Source organism: Musa acuminata, chromosome BXJ1-4 (assembly GCF_036884655.1).
Source record: "Musa acuminata AAA Group cultivar baxijiao chromosome BXJ1-4, Cavendish_Baxijiao_AAA, whole genome shotgun sequence".
Taxonomy (NCBI): domain Eukaryota; kingdom Viridiplantae; phylum Streptophyta; class Magnoliopsida; order Zingiberales; family Musaceae; genus Musa; species Musa acuminata.
This window is the reverse complement of record NC_088330.1, coordinates 6598825-6617988: the sequence shown is the minus strand read 5'-3', so window position 1 is coordinate 6617988 and position 19164 is coordinate 6598825. Positions and strand designations below refer to the sequence as shown.

The 19164-nt window shown below is 39.6% G+C and overlaps 4 protein-coding genes and 1 long non-coding RNA gene across 7 annotated transcripts; 4 read left to right on the top strand and 1 right to left on the bottom strand.

Moving 5' to 3' along the window:
- Positions 1 to 964: 964 nt before the first annotated feature.
- On the top strand, positions 965 to 4262 carry LOC135644124 (RGG repeats nuclear RNA binding protein A-like). The gene is made up of 6 exons (XM_065161581.1): positions 965 to 1323; positions 1544 to 1958; positions 2074 to 2218; positions 3414 to 3572; positions 3666 to 3728; positions 3809 to 4262. Exons 1-6 carry the CDS (start codon positions 1155 to 1157, stop codon positions 4001 to 4003), a joined length of 1146 nt encoding a protein of 381 aa, XP_065017653.1. The 5' UTR covers positions 965 to 1154; the 3' UTR covers positions 4004 to 4262.
- A 5535-nt stretch (positions 4263 to 9797) lies between these two features.
- Positions 9798 to 12211, top strand: LOC103980919 (calcineurin B-like protein 7). Of its 3 annotated transcripts, none has more exons than XM_065180837.1 (10): positions 9798 to 9858; positions 9937 to 9982; positions 10160 to 10393; positions 10550 to 10632; positions 10707 to 10766; positions 10835 to 10943; positions 11046 to 11098; positions 11332 to 11412; positions 11518 to 11630; positions 11912 to 12211. In XM_065180837.1, the coding sequence occupies exons 3-10, from the start codon at positions 10207 to 10209 to the stop codon at positions 11985 to 11987; spliced, it is 762 nt and encodes a 253-aa protein (XP_065036909.1). In that variant the 5' UTR covers positions 9798 to 9858; positions 9937 to 9982; positions 10160 to 10206; the 3' UTR covers positions 11988 to 12211. The 3 variants fall into 3 exon arrangements, with proteins under 3 accessions (XP_065036909.1, XP_009395726.2, XP_065036910.1); XM_065180838.1 differs by having other exon boundaries at positions 9812 to 9858; positions 10224 to 10393; XM_009397451.3 differs by having other exon boundaries at positions 9805 to 9982.
- Positions 12212 to 12463: 252 nt separating this feature from the next.
- Positions 12464 to 14135, top strand: LOC103981607 (wax ester synthase/diacylglycerol acyltransferase 11-like). Its single transcript, XM_065180494.1, is given in 8 exon segments — positions 12464 to 12882; positions 12924 to 12954; positions 13038 to 13104; positions 13204 to 13304; positions 13390 to 13602; positions 13776 to 13913; positions 13990 to 14068; positions 14071 to 14135. Coding segments are annotated over 8 exon segments (1113 nt in total).
- Positions 14136 to 14522: 387 nt separating this feature from the next.
- Positions 14523 to 17935, top strand: LOC103980917 (wax ester synthase/diacylglycerol acyltransferase 11). Its single transcript, XM_009397450.3, has 7 exons — positions 14523 to 14900; positions 15835 to 16434; positions 16516 to 16588; positions 16669 to 16778; positions 16860 to 17072; positions 17341 to 17478; positions 17597 to 17935. Exons 1-7 carry the CDS (start codon positions 14577 to 14579, stop codon positions 17744 to 17746), a joined length of 1608 nt encoding a protein of 535 aa, XP_009395725.2. The 5' UTR covers positions 14523 to 14576; the 3' UTR covers positions 17747 to 17935.
- Positions 17936 to 18430: 495 nt separating this feature from the next.
- On the bottom strand, positions 18431 to 18949 carry LOC103980918 (uncharacterized). The gene is made up of 2 exons (XR_671366.3): positions 18692 to 18949; positions 18431 to 18594 (listed from the first exon to the last, which is right to left on the bottom strand). It is a non-coding gene; the product is annotated as an uncharacterized LOC103980918 (long non-coding RNA).
- Positions 18950 to 19164: the final 215 nt, after the last annotated feature.

The window sequence follows — 19164 nt, the reverse complement described above, 5'->3', positions numbered from 1 at the left end:
ATGTTTATAAGTTTACAATTTATTTTACAGTCGACTAAGATATTTAAGATATTTTAATTTAGATAAAATAAGAAAAAAATATTAAAATTATCATTTCGTCTATTAATTTTGTATGGATCTTCATGTCATGTGTTATATTTTTGTGATTGTAATTACAATCAATGATATTAGGATAAATGAAGTCATTTATTTCACTTTCAGAATTATATAAGTTTTAATATAAATTTTTTAGATAAAAATTATAATTTTAATAGAATCAAATATATATATATATTTATTTATTTATATAGTCCAAATGAAGATGCATCGTCACACCTCGATAAAGCTGAGTCCGTACTTTCACAACCTATTAACCTCGGTCTTCACGCCGAAGACAAAAATCACATGAAGTTGATCTATCATCATCATCATCATCTACAACATATTAATCGCCATTTTCATATTGCTGGTTTTTCAGGCGGTGTATACTTTAACGTCGTGTTACATTTTAGCACACGATTTGTCACATTCCATTTGACAGCGGTGTCATGATTCCTTCGACCCACTTCAATATATCACTCTAATATATACACACACACACGCTGTCAATGGATAATTCAAGAATACAGATATTTTAAGTGCATACATGTGATCAAAATGCAATCAGACAATTGCGATCATTGATGCGACCCGACGTGAGCGGGGAACCACCAAACCGATCGTTGCCAGATACACGATCGCGGCTCTAAACGTATTTGATCCGCGCGATCTTAATTTAACGGTCTAGATTTTTCTTCTGGCACCATGACCAAACCAGAAAAATGCCACGGGCGTCGCCCGGAGGAAGCGAACTATTTTACCCAAACACCCGTACTTATCCTCTCATACAACGCATAAACTTCTTAAATAAAGACGTCTGATGAGGGTAGTTTAGTCATTTGGTTACCGAACGAATAGGGATTTAAACCCGAAGGGGTTGGTCGGAGTCCCGTGAAGCCGTGGCGGCTAGGGTTTCTGCATCGCTCGTCGCCTCCTTCTACGCCGCCGTCGTTCAAAACCCTACCTTTATCGTCCCGATCGAGGCGTCTCATGGAGATCGTCGAGTTGGTGTTGTTCTAGTTCGAGGTTTCTCTCGAGCCCCTCCGACCCCGGCTCTTGGGGCTTCTTTTGCGGAGATGGCCACCGTCAATCCCTTCGATCTCCTCGTAGATGACGACAGCGAGGACCCGTCGCAGCTCATAGCTGCCCACCAGCAGAAGATCGCCTCCAAGAAGCCCGCTGCGACCGCTGCACCTCAGGCGCCGGCGAAACTTCCGACCAAGCCGCTTCCTCCTGCTCAAGCCGGTCAGTTCCGTTGCGCTGGTTCAATTCCTCGTTAAGTGTTATTGGGATGAAAGCAAAAGATTGCTTTTTGATAGTTTTATCCATCCAAATCTCGATTTTGTTTGTTGGGATTGGCCTCAAAAGTTGGGTCTTTTTCCCGTGATAGTCGAAGTGATCTAAAAGCTTCATTGTTTTCCCCTTCTCTTGTTCTTATCTGATTCGAGTTTATTTGTTCTTGCAGTGCGAGAGTCAAGGGAGGTGAGGAACACTACCGGGGTACGTGGCGGGGCTGGCCGAGGTGGGCCTGGTCGTGGTAGGGGTGGACGAGGAGGTTCGATGAGTCAAAATCGTGATTTTGGAAATGGGTACATCGGTGGAGCTTCACGAGTGTATGAGGGTGCTGATGGTACCGGAGGAGGCGAAGATGGTAGACTTCAGGAGAGGGAACGTCCTCCACGTCAGCCATTCAGTGGTGGCCGTCGTGGTGGATTTGGTGGCCGTGGTGGATATGGGAATGAGGAGGCTGGAGGTGACTCTGAACGTCCTCCACGGAGGTTCTACGAACGGCGGAGTGGCACAGGCCGTGGATACGAGATGAAACGCAATGGAGCAGGCCGTGGGAACTGGGGATCTGCCACTGATGAGTCTATTCTGCAGTAAGACTCGATTCTTTATTATTAGGATGTGTTTGTCAAGGAACTATGTGTGGGTTGCTTATCATTGTTTTCAATAATGTTTAGTTTTAAATAGTCATTCTGTTTGTGTCGGCAGAGAAAACGAAGAAATTATTACTGTGGGCGACAAGACTGTTGCAACTGAGAAGCAGGTGGAACCGGAAGAAGTGCCATCATCTGATGTGAACAAGGAAAACAAAGAGGGTGCAGCAAATGATGCAGAAGAGAAGGAAGAGGATAAGGTGAGTCATATTTCTTCTGGATGACCATGTTAAGCACAAAAGACATGTAAGGGCTTGCATCGATGCTTCTGTTTCCCAGAGAAGCATCTAAAGAAAGCATAGTTTCTATAAAACTGAGTAAATTAAAAGCAAGTCCATAGTCTGCAAGTTTGATTGCTATCTATTTTTTAAAATAAGTTTTTGCAATAATCTTTTCTTGTGGCTACATGATGCAGATCGATATGGATAGAAAAATGACAAAATGTAATAAGGGGCATTGACAAAAGGATAAGCCACCACATCCATTTGTCAAATTTCATAATTTCTTTTTGAAATAAAATCTGTTTGGTGAAATGAGAGATAAACATTATTAACTAGGCAAAAGATAGTTAGTTGGAGTCTAGCATATATATCTTGTTAAATATGAAATCAACTATGTAGGCCAATTGAGAAACCGAGACACCTGTTTTTTATGCATTGTTCAACAAGATAAGTCTCTACATCATACTCTGACAGTTCAAATGGAGGGGTTTTTTTTTGTTTAGGACAATTCTGGTATGCATCTGTTCATGCAGGTGTTTCTCTTCTTCAACATAGGTTTTCATTACAAACACTTCATGCTCATCTTGAGGCTTCCAAATTACTCATAAGTGAACCTTTCTAGATATAGGTTTCATTGAGAAATTACTCATAAGTGAACCTTTCTAGATATGGGTTTCATTGAGAAATTGCAGTTCTGAGGAATGTTTATTTTCTAAATCAGAGAAGATTAGCAACATCATGACAATAGAACAAATTTTTCATCACTTGAAGCAGAATATACTTCTATGACCTGTGAAGCAGAATATACTTTGCTGAAACATGATTTGCCATCGTCTGTTCCCCACTCCTGTTGTTAACATTTATGCTTGGCAAGTCCATCTTAATGGGACAAGTCTGTCTATTTGTTTTAGGTCCATTAAGTTGGTTACATCTCCTTTTTGTTCTATGGTCTTCCTTATCTTGTAGAAGCTTATAACATTTAAGGAATGATGATATTTTGTAATTTCCATTTAAGATGATCTCGCATCCTTTCTTCTGCTGTTCGTTCAGCCTTTTTTGGAACAACTGATGTTTGGATTTTGGACACCCTGGTGCTTTAAGATAAGGTCTTGCCACTGTTGATGCTTCTCGAACCACTACATTGACAATGATATATTTTGACTTAATTGAATAGGAGATGACATTGGAGGAGTATGAGAAAGTGAGGGAGGAGAAAAGAAAAGCCTTGGCAGCAATGAAGAGTGAGGAGAGAAAGGTTGAAATGGACAAGGAGTTGCAGTCCATGAAGCAACTCTCATTGAAGAAAGAAAATGATGACATCTTCGTTAAGCTTGTAAGTGTGGCGTGACCTTTTACCTTTTTATTTTATCAATATATGTGTCATCTATTTAACGAAAAGCTGATTGGTGTAACCCCAATCTCGAAGGGTTCTGACAAGGACACAGGAAAGAAGAAAGAAAATACTGATCGGGATGAAAGAAACAAAAAAGTATGAAGCCACTCTTTTTTTTTTATTTGCACTAGCAGCATTTTCTTGTCTGTTTGACTGATGAACAATTTCCTTGGTAGCCCATGAGCATCAACGAGTTTTTAAAGCCAGCTGAAGGAGAAAGATACTATAACTCGGGCGGTCGTGGCCGCGGAAGAGGGCGAGGTGGTCGTGGACAATTCAGAGGTGGTTTCATGGGTGGGGTTTCAACTTTCACAACTGATGCTCCATCGATCGAGGATCCTGGACAGTTCCCCACGCTGGGGGGGAAGTGAGAGGGATCTCAATGAAACCGGGCCCATTTTCATACCACCATCCTTTCAGATCCATGGCTTGTGCGTGATTTCGGAGCAATAACGATGCGTCCTGTCCTTCGTTTTACTTTCTTTGTGTTGCTGCCATGTATATCTGAGCATGTGTTAGCAAGTTATTATTGCTGGTGATGTTGTAGGACTCTATTTTGTTATGCTTTGCTCGTTTCTTCGATTTTGTCATTCTTGAACTCTCACATTTCAATGACTAAGTTGGTATCGACGTGATCCTTCTTTGGAGTTGTCATATATACATCATTAGGATGCCTTTACTCCAAATCCTTAGGGCCAATACACTATAGAAGATGCCTTCTACTCCAAGTAGAAGAACATTCTCTCCCAAACTCTACCCAAAGGTGATGAAGCACAACAAAGTATGCCTTGATTAATGTTTATATAATTAATGTTTTTTGGTTAATCGAGAGTCAATATCTACTAGCAATCCAAGATGATGAAGCCTATCAAAGTATCAAGCATGCACTTTAGATGCTCACAAACCTGTACTAATTTGATTTCGAGATAGATTTTGTTGAACAATTTTGATGTAATTTTATTTTTTTTAAGAAAGTGAGATATGATATACAATATCGAAGAGGTTTTGTCAGACAAATCTGATCTTTTGTAGGAAGTGGAACAAGAGATATGATTATCTTGAAGATTTTTCCTTTGTCAAAGTGGTGAATACTTAATAATTCTATTCTTTCACATGAGACAATCCTAAATACTATTATCTTTCATGTGTTAAGAGTGATATCTTGTAATAACTAAAATTTTTGAGTCCACTAGTCACTTAATTAAAATGAAAGATGGAACAATATAGAGTTTTCTCTTTTAGAATATTTAGTTTTTTTTTTTTTTTTGGCAAAAAGAGATATGATACATAATATCTTTTGTTTTCAAACTAAATGGGGACAAGGGGTGGGGTATCTTCAAGATTCTTCCTTTGTCCATACTTAATAACTCTACTCTTTCATATGATAATTTTGAATACTACTATCTTATGTTAACATTATCTGATTCAACCTCACCAATTGACACCCTAAATACATCATGGAAATAATGTAAAAGTAATTATTTCAAAACTCACTGATTTCTCCCAAAACTTGATTTTTCGTGTGTTAATAGTGCTATATTGTAATAACTAAAAAATTTGAATTACTAGTCACTTAATTAAGATGAAAGAGGCGAACAATATAGAGTTTTCACTTTTAGCATACTTAGTTTTATTTAATATCATTTCATGTTAAAAAATTTTGAATCATTATTTTTCTAGTAAATTATATAGAATATGATTGAATTGTGTAATAGTAGTATTTATTAAGCACATGCCAAGATAGAAATCGACCCTCACAACTTTGGAGTAAATTGAGTTTGAATCCTTTATCTGCTCCTCTCCTAGTTAAAAATATTTATATAACAATTGTTTTTATTGAGTATTGTACTAAGATTTTATTTACATTATTAATAATTAGGTTTATTCACCTTAAATATACTATCATCACTCAGGTTTAATACACTAACTAGCTTATATACTCATTAGATACTTATAAATTAATTTTAATCTTAATCACGTTTGATGTGGGATTATTCATGTTATAATTTATCTCACTCATCATTATCAAAACCTAGCATAGATCATATCAAACTCTAGCATGATACATATGATGCGTAGTCTAATGATGGCTCTATATCGTCAAGTCTTCTAACTCCAGGGTAATTCTTTCTTATTTGAACTCTCTCATAATACCTAATTAGTAAGTCAACTCTCCTACTAAATGTCATGACCCAAGCTTGATAAGTTAACTAACCCAATAATTTTGTTTAACCTAAACTACTAGTCAAAATACTTACTAAAATTGATAGTAAATATACTCATCAGACCAAGTTAATATTGGTCAAAATACTTAAACTAAAATTAATAATAATACACTCATCAAACTAAGTTAATAATAATACACTTTGGATGTGAGACTAATCGAGAATATTACTATAACTTTCAATGCTTAAATTGAAGTTAATAGTAGCATACTCATCATATCAAGTCAACTTTAGTTTTGCTTATCCATCGAACTCGAATTCAAGACTTAAATAAGTCTGATTTAGAATCACCTTAAATTGATATAAACTGATCAAATTTGATTGGTTCAATTAATATTTATGGCCCGAATTAAATAAAATAAAGATAATAAAATTTACTTTATAATATTGGATTAAGTTGGGCTAGCCTACTAATCTTATGTACTGCATATGACTATGTATGCATTAGGCTTAGTTAACTCATACTACCGATTGATTATGTGCTCTATGAGTACATAGGTTATGGGTTAGGGCTTGACCTATTAGTTGGGTGTAGTCTGGTTGAGCCTAGCCTGTTAACTAAACCTAGTGTATGGGCTACGATATAGTTAATAATCAATTCTCTTAATTTCAAAATATGACATTAAGAAATTATAATCAATATATTTATTCATTAACATTGAATCATTAAAGCATAATAAACAACAGATAAAAGTGCATAGGGAAGAAATAGTATTTATAATAAAGTATTATGTAAATCTAACAAATTAAATATCATACATCTAAGATAAAATTTTTAAAAACTGTGTATAACATGAATAATTATAATATGTTTAATTTTAAAATAAAATTTTAAACCTTTAAAAGGATAAATTTTTTTTAGAAACTTCATGTGACATAAATAATTGTAACATGTTTTTTCCTCCAACATTAAAGTTTTAGACATTTTAAGAAATAAAAAATATTTTAGAATGATATATAACATGAATAATTATAATATATTTTAATCCAAAAATAAAAAAAATCAAATATTTAAAAATCAAAGAAAAATTTTAGTTTTCAAGAGAGATAGGAGAACATATCTCTCCTCAAAAGAATATAATTTCTTCTTTTCATTGCCAGACTTGTTGGGTGAGAAATGAATGAGAATAATCTAAGGAGGATGTGAGCTCTTATATTTTCTAAATTTCATTAGGAAGAGAGTAAATAAAAATTTATATCTAAATTCTGGATTTGATCATATTTTTATTTTCTAAAAAGATTTAGTCCTTAAATTTAGCTTACTTCAATAAATAGATAAGGATATTGCTCTCTCGTATCCTTTTTTTTCTTTCTCATATTACTTTAATAAATTTAGTCTTTTTTTCTTTCTAAATTTGAATGATACCACAAATGGATCTTTACCGAGAGTATAACTTTATTTTTTAGAACATATTCTTTCCTTTCTAAGATTTGGATTAGTTGCTCTCCAAAATTAGCACTATCTTTTAACTATAGATGTTGGTAAGATATGATATTGGATAAATTCTTGATATATTTCTAGAGCATAGAGATGTATAATATATTATGGATGTCAATTAAAGTCAAGGGCAATGCTAATTTGTATGTTATATGTTCAACTTTTTATAAGATCTCAAATGAGTAAATTAATTTAAGGGCTAACTTTCCCTTAAATCTCATGACTTATCTAACCAGTGACACATTCAATAAAATATGATCACCAACATTGAAATCTAAATCTCTTCGTCTTCGATTTGTATAACTATTCTAATTTTTTTTATACTATTAATAATATTTAATATATAATTCAAATATTATCAATATCTCTTTGAATTAATTGAGGTCCTAAAAGTATTTGTTCTCCCACCTCATATAAGTACATAGGTAAACAATACTTATTTCTATAAAGAGCTTCAAATAAGATCATACATATACTATAGGGTAATTATTATTGTACTAATATATATCCCAGCTTGCACCAAAGTCCAAGACACAAGCTCTCAAGAGGTTTTTCAAAGTTTATATTATTCTCTCAATTTTCTCCTAAAACTTAGAGTTGAATCATGGATCTCTATCAAACATAATACTAATTGGAATCTCATGATATCGAATGATCTCCTTAATGTATATACTTGTGAAGAATGAAAAAAAGAGATCTTTTCCCGAGGAGGTGAGCCCTCGATATAAGGTAATTTTTTTAATTTTTATATTTATTTAATATTTTTTGTTTAATTTATTGATAAAAATAACATTAAAAATAACATAATATCACCCTCTTTTTTATTAGAAAAAAAATATACATAAATTGAAGATTTGATTATAATTACAATCTCCAAATTGCCCGATGATTTATTCATGACTAATTTTCTAATTATATTTATGGATAATTTTTTTTTTACTCGAGTTTTTTCACTATACCCAAATAGTAGGTATGACAAGAGTTTGATTAGCTAATTAACTTATTAACTTTATTTAATTTAAATCATTGACCAAAATACTTAGATAAAAACTGATAATAACATATCCTTATAAATTAATCTTAATTTTATTCAAATCCAATATATATATATATATATATATATATATATATATATATATATATATATAATGAGAAAGAAATGAGTCTCGTTCATACTCATTTTTCATTTGAATTTGTATCAGATACTTAATTATTATTTAGCAATTAAATCTAAACATCCGAGTGGATTTTATAAGCGCTTATTTAGATATTAAAGAAAAGAAGATCATCTATAACTTTCCATCTCCCTTTTCTTTTCTTTTCTTTTTCTGAGAGCCATAGCTTTTGTGTCACGGAGGAATGAGAACATATACCTAATACAATGTGTAAAACTCTCTTGATATGCCCATGTGATTCTCCCACAAAAAGCATACGCAATGTTGAAACACGAGAGGAATTGGACATGGACAATTATTAATTTAGGGTTCAAAATCTTATTGGTATAACTATTTGTTTGATATGACTCACTTCTATCAATTCATTTAATTAGTAAAGACTCTATTAAATTATTGTAAAATTCTATTTATTCCCATGTGATGGGGCACAAATTATAAATTCTCTGTTGAGTAGATGTGGGATATATTCCATCTAAAGTGATCCTTTTGTGCAAGTAATGCATGTGATCTTCTAAGCACCGCATATCGGCATATAAATTATCAGTCACATCCAATCAAGAATGATGCACTAATTACCTCTACAATATTTTTCTAATAATGCAAGAAGCCTTTTGATTATTTGTACATATTTCTTCTTTCATGGAATCATATTTTCAAAATTAATAATGGAAATCTGACGCCAACTTCAATAATGCTAATCGGTGGATACTAAAAATTCAGTGAATTCATGTGTAATAATCATCTAATCAATTTAGACTAAAAAAGTTTAATGTACGACCTCAATTTTGATTTCTACTTTATGCAAAGGGTAAATGATAAAGACGAATTTTGAACTAATATTATGATATATAAATTAACATTTCGACAACCAACAAGTTTAGAGCTCTTATGTATGAAATAATTTGAAATCATTTAAGTACTAGTCGCATGCTCGTATGCATCAATTTAAATCGTACCTATGTAATCTCGCCATAATACTAAGAGCATAATTCTTCTCCCATTTCATACTCGTTAGGATTTACTTATACAAGTGAAAAATCACTATTGTTGGTCGCCATGTTACAAAATAAATACTTTATGCCAAATAACTTATTAAATTTATTTTTTAATTAAAATTTATTTTTATAAATACATATTGAGTTTGAAGGTTTTGATAAGAATAAATATTTCTAAAAAGGATGGAAAGAAATATTCTTTGAGCAATATAAAAAGGGGATAGTAGTTGAACGGGGACAATGTATGTATATATATTTATATGTATATGTATATATATATATATATATAATTTATTTATTTATTTATTTATATCAAAGATGCTCGGTGGCCTAAAAATGCTCGGAGGTGCAGAGGAGAAGGGCGAGGCGAAGGAGAGAGAGCGAGGGGTCGGCGTAAGCGGAATCAAGTTATCAATCTTTCTTGACGGTGTTCTTCGTACCTCTTCTCATATCCACCTTCGTTTCGCTCAGATGAGGAATTGATCACGAGATTTTCTTGTTCTGCAATCTTCGTCACGTACGTCGCCGCTTCCTTTGGCTTTCACCCCCTTCACTTCGATGGATGAAACCCTGATTCTTTTTGTTGCGTTTGCATCAAGAACTAGTCTTTTTCTTTCACAGGCTTTTGTGTTCTTGTTCGAAGTTAAATCAAGCTTTGTTATTCCATGACCCGTATCATATGTGCCTTCATTAGATCACAGAGTCCATGTGGTCGTCTTCCTCGTTGCATGCAGCGCACACATGATTCTTCCTTTCAGGCGTGCAGTACCTGCTCAACCTGCAACTCGGCTACTGAAGACCGGTGCCTTTTCGCATCCTGGCTTTTGCTGGCTAGCTTTACTCATGGGTGGCTGTGTTCCTTCGAGATGTATGGAGAAGCACACACTCGCACATGGAGATGTGATTCTTCTTGCTTCTGAAACATCTTGTCAGTATCAAATACTTCTTGCTCGGACAGATTCCCTTCGTTTTGGTTCCAACCACTTTGATAATCCGGCAATTGGTTTCATTTCAGTGAAAAACGCCACCCTTTTCTCATATGTATGCGTCTATGATTTATGAACGTACTTAACATTCTTCGCAGTTACGGTGACAGAAATAGCAGCATTGTATGAGCTGTTTAAGAAGTTGAGCTGTTTGATCATTAAAGACAGGCTAATTCACAGGGTATCAAACGCTTTGGGTTGAGTTCTTCTTATCTTAATATTTCTGTAGAGTTTCTGAACACTCTCTTTCATCAGGAAGAGTTCCAACTCGCTTTGTTCAGGAACAGCAACAAGCAGAATGTCTTTGCAGACAGGGTTAGACTTGTGGATTTGCCTGCTACATTTCTAAACTTGATTACAAAGTGTTGAGAATCTCTCTGCAGATATTTGACTTGTTTGATGCCAATCACAATGGGGTGATTGACTTTGGCGAGTTTGTGAGGTCACTCAGCATCTTTCACCCAAATGCCCCAAAAGAAGAGAAGATTGCATGTACAGATCTCATCGGCTACGCTCAACCTCAATGTTTTAATTTAAGTTGTATGGTTGCATGTACAGAAGTACTGCACACGTGAGCTTTTCTTTCCTGTGCAGTTGCATTTAGATTGTATGATCTAAGGAGTACTGGCTACATCGAACGCGAGGAGGTGAATGCCATTACTATTATTATTTTCTATGGATTTGGTTGTATCATGTCATATACATGATTTAACCTAATACAGGCCATGCATGAAGTTATGGTTTCAGCTTTGTATCTTTGCCATGCATGCCTTTACACTACTGATTCATGGTGTAATTAAGTAGTTTATTCCCAGCAGTGATATGCTTTGGATATCATCTAACAAAGAGTGTTCTTGTCATTCCTTACAAACTCTAACAGTTGAGGGAGATGGTGGTAGCTCTTTTGGATGAATCAGATCTGTCTCTCTCGGATGATATTATTGAGACAATTGTTGATAAGGTGAGTGAAATATTGAGTCATCCTCACATGGTTTATGCATTTGTATCTTCCAAAAATTTGCAAGTCTAATAATATTTTCTTTCTTTCTATTCTTTGCACTATCAGACTTTTGCTCAAGCAGATTCAAAAAGTGATGGGAAGATAGACACAGATGAGTGGAAGGACTTTGTTCAACTAAACCCTTCGTTGCTAAGAAACATGACTCTTCCATACTTGAAGTGAGTCTTCTCTCAGCCATTACTCTCAATATGCTTTTCTTTTCTTTTATTTACCTCTCTAGAATTAGAATAAATCATTAGAGTATGGTTCTTGTTGGAAATATTCATGTGTGAAATAAAAAATAAATAAATAAAAATAAGAATTATAACTCTTAAAGGTGGAATTATAGCTGTATATTCTTTTGACAGCATCATGCTTGCAAAGTTGAGTAGCTGTCATCAGCACACATAAGGCTGTTTCCAGCTTTTTAAGGGACACTCATATGGTATTAATTTCTCAGGGATTTAACCATGTCCTTTCCCAGTTTTGTCATGAACTCGGAAACGGATGATGAAGGCATGACCTCAAATACTTGAGACGGCTCACGTTGTGCATGCTAAGTCCAAATGCAAGTTATACGATACATGAAGCATCGGATACCAGCAAGAAGTTCTTGTGTATTTTTGTTTCCACTGCACAAACAAAATATCTATGTGTAATAGAGATTAAAAAAACAAAAGAATAGTCTCATGAATCTAAAGAATAAACATCATCATGTTTCTAGATTGAATTGATATCTAACCCTAAATAGTTTGATGCAGACTCTTGATTTATGGATTTTAATATGGTATCTTACACAGTGTGCACAGTGTGCTTTTTATTAGAATATTTTTGAGAAAATATAAAAGAAAATATTTCCATTTTAGAAAGGATAAAATAAAAAAAGGAATTTTCTCTTTAGAAAAGAGGAAAAGACGAAAGAAATATGCCATGGAGAATAGGAAGATAAGTAATGTGAAGTGACAACACGACTTCTGTAGCGCAAACAGACAATGGAATGTTGGCCGTGAATATGAACGACTGGTTTAACCATTCACTGAGAGAAAAGTCAACCCCACATGTCATTGACGAGGCAGGAGGGAAGAAGGCGAAATGGGTGCGGACCGAGGTGGTGGTGGAGAACCACATCGTGATCCCGAACCTGGAGGACGCAGGCCGCACCACCACCTCCCCGGACCAGCTGGTGGAGGACTACGTATCCTCCATCACTTGCAACCCCATGGACCACTCCCGCCCCGTCTGGGACCTCCACATCCTCAACATCCCCACCTCCGACGCCGCCGCCGTCGCAGTGCTCCGCCTCCACCACTCCCTCGGCGACGGCACCTCCCTCATGTTCCTTTTCCTCGCCTGCACTCGCAAGGCCTCCGACCCCGACTCCCTTCCCACAATCCCGAAACACTACCTCCGGCGGCCGCCCGCCTCCAAGAGGCTCCATGCGGGTGCTTTTACGGGCCTCTTGTGGCTGTCGACATCAAGGACGTCAAGAACGCCATGCATTGCGTAGGCCTTTCTCCGTTTCCTGCCGCTCGTTAATATAGCCCGTCGATGTCTAACGTGAACTAACGCTTCACATGTTGTTGCAGACGGTAAACGATGTCCCGGTGGGAGTCACATCTGCGGGGTTGTCTCGTTACCTTAGCAGGAGATATGGTAAGGACCTGTCTGTGGGACTGTAACAAAGGGTTCCTGCATGCACTACTGATGTCTTAGCTGGTCTGTCTTCACAAGAACAATAACTCTGACTCTTAGGTCACACTGACGACGATGATAGCGAGAAGAATCAGCTCCCCTCAAACAGTCGACTCCGTTCAACGCTGCTCGTTAACATTAGACCGATACCCGGAATCCATGTAAATCAACCTCCTCTGTTCTTAAGGTTTTCGGATCAATTACTTCTAGTTTTGGATATCGTTGAGTTTTTCCTGTTACTGTTAGGCTTTGGCTGAGCTGACGGAGGGCAGAGATGGTGAAACCAAGTGGGGGAATTTTATTGGTTACCTCATCCTACCCTTCTCAATCATGAGGTGCAAGAACCCCCTGGACTACATTCGCAGAGCCAAAGCGACTGCAGACAGAAAGAAGAACTCCCTGGGGGCCATCTTCACGTACAAAGGTGCAGAGCTCATCGTCAAATGTTTCGGCATCAAGGTAATTCATGGCCTTCTAATGCATTATGGAAAAGCAGAAGAAAGATTACGGCTTACGCCTTATTTTGTATGAATAAACTGAGGACTTCCTTCAAAAGCTTTCCATAGCTGCAAGTCTTCAGTATTCTTCGAGTCAAAGTTTTCTCATGGTTCTCTTACTCGTGAAATCAACAGGCAGCAGCCGCATTGTGCCACAGAGTGCTGTCGAACACGACGTTGTCAATCTCAAACTTGATCGGGCCTGTCGAAGAGATCGTGTTCTATGACCATCCACTCGTCTACCTCGCTCTCAGTGTATTTGGGCATCCACAAGTTCAGAACAACATTTCATTTCATAGTTAGATATTCGTCAGCAAATACCTGATTGCTTTGGCTGGGAATTCTACAGGCCCTCACGGTTCATTTCCAGAGTTACGTGAACACGATGAAGATAGTTTTGACAGTGGATGAAGCGGTGATACCGGATCCTTACTTCTGGATGGTCTCGCGGAATCCCTCCGACTCATCAAGACGGCCATTCCTGCAACATCGTAACGCATGGGATGAATCTTCGCCTACGGTGGCTACAGAAAATAAGACAATCGAGGCATATGAATAAATATAAATAAATATATTCCGAATTATCATGTTGTAATTCTTAGTTGGATATAAATTTATCCAACTGTGAATTGACTCTTTCTTGCTACCACATTTATAACGGTTTGGAGACCGTGGTAACAGTTACAGTAAACCTTAAAAACCATGGTGTGTCAGAGATCCACAGCGAATGACATCCGGCGACGTGGCATGTTGTGGCCCGTACGATGTACGGAAGTAGCAGCAAATCCGCCGTTCCTCAGCTCCCGACTGTCTGATTGGCTTTTTCCTTCGGTCAACGCCAAAGCTAGATAAATGAGTGCCGCGGGAAGCAGGTCAGAGGCCTTGCGTCGACCGTCTTCCCAGATCCCCTCTGCCTCCTCTCTCATCGAATCGTTCATGGACTCCAAGGATGGAGCAGCGCCCAGGATGAGGCATCTGTCGATAAGAACGGCAAGACAGAGTGACCCGGCCGATGGATCTGCCGGGGAGGAGGTGGTGGAGGGAGGAAGGGGAGGAGCAGTGAAAGAAGGAAGGCGTCTTGAGGGAGAGAGAAGGGGGGAGGAGGAACCAGTGAGCCCGGGCGGACGGCTGTTCCACCAGCGAGGCTTTGACTGCTATATCGTGGCGATCATGGGGTACGCGAAGCCCATCGACGTCGGCGTCGTGAAGTCCGGCTTGGAGAAGACCCTCGTCCGCCACCCCCGGTTCTGCAGTATTCCGGTAAGCGTACCTCCCTCCCTCTAGGAACAGGCCATCTATTTCCTCGTGCAAGAATCACGATAGATGTAAACGTTATCTACCATGACCAATAGGCTTACCGCCGTGCTTCTGATGACATCTCGACGCTTCCGGTGTGAGAGACCCAAAAATGACAAGATTTAATGGTCTGGATTTATGTTATTCGCCGTTGTGTGTGTACGGGTAACCTATCTGAATCTATTCCTCGAGCAGGTTTTGTTGATGAACAATTAGTTGTCCCGAGAGCACCATATACTTAATTAGAACAGATGTAACGTAGCCAACTAACGTTGTGTAGACAGAAAATATCGATCGACTTGAAAGCAACTTAATTTAATTGCATATCTTTCGGACGGCTTTTCCCGCAATCTTTCGTTAATGTTTTGGTTGAATGGATTCGGCAACTTTTATGCTGTTTAAAAGAGGTATTATTCCACAATCCTCGCGATGGTCACACTTTGACTCTTCAATGGCCTGCTTTGTCCGATACGTTCGGTGAGGCAGAGCGGATAAACCGAACACTGCTCCTCCGTCGAACGGCACGCACGCCTCGAGCGTTTGGCCTTCCGGCAAGCCACGGAGTCAGAGTTTCTCGATGGACGACTTCGTCACTTGCTTTGCTTTGGTTGGTGGCCGTCCCTCTGGAAGACCGAAGCAGATAGCTGTAGGACAAAGCATCTGATTTATTTGCGCGCATAGATTGACCAAACTTTTCTTTGGCTGGCGCATCGAGTCGTTGACCGTATTTTTTCATGTCAAAGCACGCGTGGATTTGATGCACATTGTTTTCTATTCACTCATTTGTCAGTGTCCAGGAAAGTCGTTTTGCCATCCGCTCGCTTAATTGGAATTGAGAAGATCTCTTTGTATCAGCTTGAGATCAGACAGTGCTAAAAGTCAACTCTGAAACGTATAGGTGGTTTTGGACGAGACCGGAGGGACGAAGTCAACATGGGTGCCGGCGAAGGTGGTGGTGGACGACCACATCGTGATCCCGGACCTGGCGGACCCACGTCGCATCACCACCTCCCCGGACCAGCTAGTGGAGGACTACATCGCCTCCCTCACCTGCATCCCCATGGACCACTCCCGCCCCCTATGGGAGCTCCACGTCCTCAACTTCCCCACCTCCGACGCCGCCGCCGTCGCAGTGCTCCGCCTTCACCACTCCCTCGGCGACGGCGTCTCCCTCATGTCCCTCCTCCTCGCCTGCACCCGCAAGGCCTCCCACCCCGACTCCCTCCCCACCGTCCCCAGCCACTACTCCCGCCGGCCGCCCGCTCCCAAGAGGCTTCATGCGCGTGTTTTCACGCTCCTCCTGTGGCTCTGGGCCTTTCTGATCCTGACGTGGAACACGCTCGTCGACGTCGCCTGCTTCACGGCTACGTCCATCTTCTTGAAGGACACCCCGACGCCGCTCATGGGGTCCCAGGGCGTGGAGCAGCGTCCCAAGCGGATCGTGCACCGGTCGGTGAGCCTCGATGACATCAAGGACGTTAAGAACGCCATGCATTGCGTAGGCTCTTCTCCTTTCTGCCTATCATTAATTGAGGACGCTGTTGTCCAGCACGAGCTAACACTTCAGAGTGCGTTGCAGACAATAAACGATGTACTGGTGGGTGTCACATCCGCGGGGTTGTCTCGTTACCTTAGTAGGAGACAAGAGCAGAGTAAGCTATTTATGTCTGCAGCAAAGATTTCCTCTTAGGCTGTTTTGTTTCTTACAAAGAAGTTACTCTCTGATGCCTAGATTCCAATGACGATGATAAGAACAAGAAGAAGAAGAAGAAGGAACTCCCATCGAACTTACGTCTCAGATCAACCCTGCTCGTTAACATCAGGCCGGCTCCGGGGATCCATGTATGTATGCATCTCTCTCCGCATAAGATTTTTGGAGCCACTGCTTCTATCTATGTTAATGACTGAGTTGACTATAATCAGGCTTTGGCTGAGCTGATGGAGGGCAGGGATGATGGCACCAAGTGGGGGAATTTGATTGGTTACATCATCCTTCCCTTCGAAATCTTCAACCATAAGGACCCTTTGGATTACGTTCGCAGAGGGAAGGCGATTGCGGACAGGAAGAAGAACTCATTGGAAGCCATCTTCACGTATAAAAGTGCAGAGCTCATTGTCAAATGTTTGGGCATCAAGGTACTCGCTTTCCTATAGTCTTTGGAAACGCATATTACTTCAAAGGAAAGCAGATGCTATCAAAACGTAGTTGAACTATCCACATCCTAACTTAATTAGATTCCTCAAAGGATTCTGCCAAGATCGATTGATCACCTCCGGAAACTGTTGATGAGTGGTGATGCCACACACACACATCAGGCTCCTGAGAGACCACCTAAACAGCATCATTCTTCATGAAAACACATGGCTATTATTGTGATTACTGTCGTGTTTGTGTATGTTACAGGCAGCAGCTAAGCTGTGTCATAGAATGCTCACCCACACGACGTTGTCATTCTCAAACATGGTCGGGCCGGTTGAGGAAATCGAATTTTTCGGTCACCCACTAGTCTACCTTGCTCCCAGTGCATATGGACATCCACAAGTACGTCCTCGGGATCTCTGGTTCATATTATTACACATGAATTGGTTCTATTTGCTATTTGGTATAGGCTTCAAATGTCTGATTCTTCAGCTGATGAGACTTCTCAACAATGAAACAGGCGCTCACCATTCATTTTCAGAGTTACATGAACACGATGAAGATAGTTCTAGCAGTCGATGACAAGGTGATATCAGACCCTCACCAGCTTCTGGTTGACTTTGCTGAATCCTTAAAGATCATCAGGGAAGCAATTCCAGCCAGATCATAGGAAGACGCAAGATCTCGTGCTAATTGATTGGGGCACAGACACCCAAAAGAAGACATGAACAACTATATATATATTTGTTTTCTCTGAATTATCTGTTTGTAATTTCACCGCTTGTGCGGTGGTGTGAGGGAAGAAATCAAAGACAATGTATGGTCCCGCATCGAAGCCTGGGTGCACGATTCACTTTCCCATGCTTGCGTCCCCGATAGCTCCTAAGAAAAGGGTTTCTTCCATGATACTTCCCTGTACTCACTCGACGATATGCTCTATACTCATCGACGATGGCATCGGACCGGCCAATGTCGCATACACCTAAGTACATTCTCCCCGGAAAACACACACACACACACCGTACGAGAATGTTGGGGCGCTCATGTTACGATGGATTCGGATACCGGCAAAGATTCACTATCAAATCCCCAAACAATAGATATGTGAGATCGCAGGATTGCTCTTGCACCAATAGATTTCCAGAACACACATCATGGGGTCGATAAATTAATAGTACTCGTCATTATCCACCGACAACAACAGATGGTTCAACCCACAGCTCGTAGGCAGCAAAGCAGGGTGAATCCTTCGTAGATGCTGTCCGCATCCACTCCATAACCCCAGTGGCAATAAAATCTAAGGATAAAGATGGTGAAGAAACGCAAATCAAGTAGTGAGTCAATGGATTAAGAGTGAAGCCAAATTGATCGTCTTTAATTCATATAAATCGTCAGAATCTATACATAGATTACATGCTTCGCCTTAGTCAATCAATAATTATCTTCCACATGGATGAGGAGTTCCCACGATTCCATCCGCGTTCGAAGCCCTATCACCACCCAGCGATTCCCAAGAAGCTGACACCGGAGTACATGGCAGGCATACACACAAACACCTCATCAGCAGAATGATCTACACAGGCTTGGAGAAGAGACGGGTGGAGGAAGGAGATACCTGAGGGGTCGGGCGGTGAGGCGATGGGAGAGGGCGCGGAAGAAGAAGTTGGCGCCGTGGATGAAGACCACCACGCCGGTGCACCCCAGGACGAACAGCTCGAACATCTCCGCGATCACTTTCCTCTCTCTTTCTCTCTCTCTCTCTCTCCTCCAGCCCACGGTTTTCGGCGCACGATAAGAGACAAACACGAGCGGGCCACGGAAATATTTCTCTGAAGGGGCGGTGATCTTATCAGCTAGGGTGGGACGTCGGGCACTTTTATTGTTCTTGTTGCGGCCTTACCAAACTGCTTACCGTCAGAAGAAGCGAAGTTTATCGGGTGTGCCCCACGTGGGACCCTTGATGCGTTGCCTACCGTGTGTGTGGGTGTAAGCCAACGGGGTTGGCGTCGTAGGAATAGGTATTGCGTGTGTGAGCGCGTGCATTCGCATGTGTAGGTGGATGGATAAGCAACGACATAATGCACGCTC